This window comes from Aplysia californica, unplaced genomic scaffold (assembly GCF_000002075.1).
Source record: "Aplysia californica isolate F4 #8 unplaced genomic scaffold, AplCal3.0 scaffold00549, whole genome shotgun sequence".
Taxonomy (NCBI): domain Eukaryota; kingdom Metazoa; phylum Mollusca; class Gastropoda; order Aplysiida; family Aplysiidae; genus Aplysia; species Aplysia californica.
Window position 1 is genome coordinate 570280 of NW_004797819.1, and position 3340 is coordinate 573619.

Here is a 3340-nt window from a genome sequence, read left to right on the forward strand (position 1 = left end):
GAGAGAGAGAGAGAAGGGGTACAAAGAGAGAGAGAGAGAGAGAGAGAGAGAGAGAGAGAGAGAGAGAGAAGGGGTAGAATGACAGCGCCAGAAGAGAGAGAGAGAGAGAGAGAGAGAGAGAGAGAGAGAGAGAGAGAGAGAGAGAGAGAGAGAGAGAGAGAGAGAGAGAGAGAGAGAGAGAGAAGGGGTAGAATGGCCTCCTTATGGAAAAAGTGGACAGAATCAGGAACATAGAGCATCATAGACACAGGTATACTGTCACCATCCAACAATGTTGTGGTGGGATGTTACAGCAGTGAACCGTCATTAAACCAAGACTTGTTCACTCATGATCAAACACCAAGCGCTGTCAATTAAAGGTGGGTAAGTATACTTCCAATGGTTGGGTTTTGTATCCACCATACATGTTTTTGTGGATTAGTACACAAGAAAAGAGAAAAAAACCCCAAAAACCAAAAGATGCGTGTGTGTATGCGTGTGTGAGTGAAGGGAAAAAAACTTTCTTTCTTTACACACACACAATTTTTTTTTTTTTAAAGACAAAAAAAAAAAAAAAGAAAAAGAAAGAAGAAGAAAAGGAAGATGACAGGGTTGTTCTTTTTTAAAGTCTTCAGAACACTGACCTGATCGAGGTGGTTGGTCAAAAGTTTCTCAGCATCCTTGGCCTGGTCAGAGTTGACGCCATGCTCGTCCCCGATGGCCTTCAGGCCGGTTAGTGTGAAGGAGAACAAGTCTGGGGTCTTGCCGTTCAGGCTGGCCACGTTCTTCTTCAGCTGTGGGGAAGAGAAAGAGGAATAAATGATCAACCTTGAGAGCGATACAAAAACCGAGCAGAAAGACAGAGACACTCAACAAAAAGTTTTCCCCACTCGGAAATCAAACTCTCCTGTACCTGACAGCAAAAGCCACTAAGTACGAAACAAGTTCCTTCAGTGCTTAAGGCTACTGACCCACATCACATGACATACAACACATGCTTAAGGCCACCGGCCCACATGACATACAACACGTGCTTAAGGCCATTGGCCGACATCACATGACATACAACACGTGCTTAAGGCCATTGGCCGACATCACATGACATGACATACAACACGTGCTTAAGGCCATTGGCCGACATCACATGACATACAACACGTGCTTAAGGCCATTGGCCGACATCACATGACATACAACACTCTGTTAACTAAAGTTTCCATAATGAAAAGTACAGGTTGTGCACATGTCTCTTATCGTGGGTCAAACATTGCATAGTTCTTTCACTAGGCTGAGTCAGGCTGGGAGGAATTAACAATTTGCTTTCATGGGCAAATTTGGCCAATATCATCTCCGATTTCATGAGTTACACCTGTCACATACAGGGTCCCCACCAAATCCTGTAAAAAATTTTCAAGACCCCTAAATTTTTTTCAAGACCCCAATTCGAGGGAAAAATCAGGCCGCTGCGCGTCAAGAATGATCCCCAAAAAGCTAATCTATCAAAGATAAAAAGTCAAAATGTCTATAAATGAATGCAAATGTACATTTTGTAGTATAGTCTTCAAACAATAGATGACTATAATACTGGGTGACTGCCAAACCAGCTTCTCAATTTTCCTAGGGAGGGGCCTCATCCATTTTCCAGGAACACGTTACATAACAATGAAAGCGTGTGCTCCATTTATATCTAATATAATACATGTATATGTTTGTGAATACACACACACACACACATGTAGGTACATTATATCCAGTCAACAACATGTCAGTGTGGCACTGGGATCTTGAGAGACTTTGGTATTTCAGTCTGTTCTTACTTATTTATATTTTCCCATCATCATATTAGCCAACATAACAAACTATAGGCCCTATATAAAAATATGAATCCTGTTTTGAGCCTGAAAAAAGACCTAGAACTAGAAAATCGACTGTCAATAACCAGTCTGGGTGTCACGATTCATATAATAAACGTGAAGACGAAAACCATTGCTGCAGCTCAAAGTAGAGTAATAACTAGAATGGCTCAAATACATCTATTCAGTGTGACGCGCAAGATGCAGTGACACTGAAAATCTGCCAATCTTGAACAGAAAGCTAATAAAATATTGATATAAATTACAATCACCCCATTCAATGAAACGCGAACACTTTAGTTCAATAACAAGGCATGACGGATCCTGATTCCACACAAGGCCTGCACCAACGCGCGCTTTGCAGAGAGCTCTAAAGTAGTAATCAAAATGCTAAAAATTTGCTTCCAAGTTCAGTGTTTGTCCTCTAGCGTTGCCTTCAGCCCCCCCCCCCCCCCTCACCTTCCATGAGTGTATCTTATAAAGGAGTCCTATACTTCACAGCGCTCAGACCGCCGGTACTCACAGGTTCATTGACCGGTCACGAGGGCGAACCTGTCAAGACGTTTGTTTAACTTCTTTTTCTTTTTTTTTTCCACAAGCGACAGCAGAGGGCAATTTTTAATATTGATTTATTTTCAAGGCGACACAGCGTTCATAATGCACAACCTGCATGTTACAAATGTTGCGTTATCTATCAGACTATTACCAGAAAATTTCTGGGCGGTAACGAAAGCAAATCTTGATTCTTCACGATCGAGCCTCGGTGTCACACATACACTTCCGTCACAGCAGTTCAATTACGTTTCCTCTTTAGGACTCATCAACCATACAGTCTAGATAGCTGCACATTACACAGGCCCTATATCCTTTCCCGACTTACCGACCCATCACAAAATTCCCGACTTTTTCCCGACCTCCCGACCCATCTAAAATTTCCCGACTTTTTCCCGATTTCCCGACCTTGTGGGCCCTGCACATAAGGGTGAATTAGCGAGAGCCACTAATCACTAACCAACACACCACAGATGCTGGTGTCACAGTTTTCTTGCACAAAGAAAAAAACAAAACTAGGACTGGGAAGACCCAAGATGTTCAGTGTGTAAAATGATAATATTATTCATATGCAATAGTCAATCAACTATGTACACTTGTAATGTGTTTGCTTACTATTTCTGCTAATATTATTCATATGCAATAGTCAATCAACTATGTACACTTGCAATGTGTTTGCTTACTATTTCTGCTAATATTATTCATATGCAATAGTCAATCAACTATGTACACTTGCAATGTGTTTGCTTACTATTTCTGCTAATATTATTCATATGCAATAGTCAATCAACTATGTACACTTGCAATGTGTTTGCTTCCTATTTCTGCTAATATTATTCATATGCAATAGTCAATCAAGTATGTACACTTGCAATGTGTTTGCTTCCTATTTCCAAGCCTGTAAATTCAAAACATCATAGACAACAATGGACAAGATAGAAGAAACCAACCCCCCC

At 41.0% G+C, this 3340-nt stretch overlaps 1 protein-coding gene across 1 annotated transcript in view; it reads right to left on the bottom strand.

Annotated features, from left to right (window-relative positions):
* Window positions 1-3340, bottom strand: part of LOC101862753 (renin receptor) — a 21783-nt gene that overhangs the window by 8233 nt on the left and 10210 nt on the right. Inside the window, exon 6 of the mRNA XM_005106676.3 lies at window positions 624-773. Within this exon, the coding sequence (XP_005106733.1) occupies window positions 624-773 (150 nt within the window). The remainder of the gene's footprint in view (window positions 1-623; window positions 774-3340) is intronic.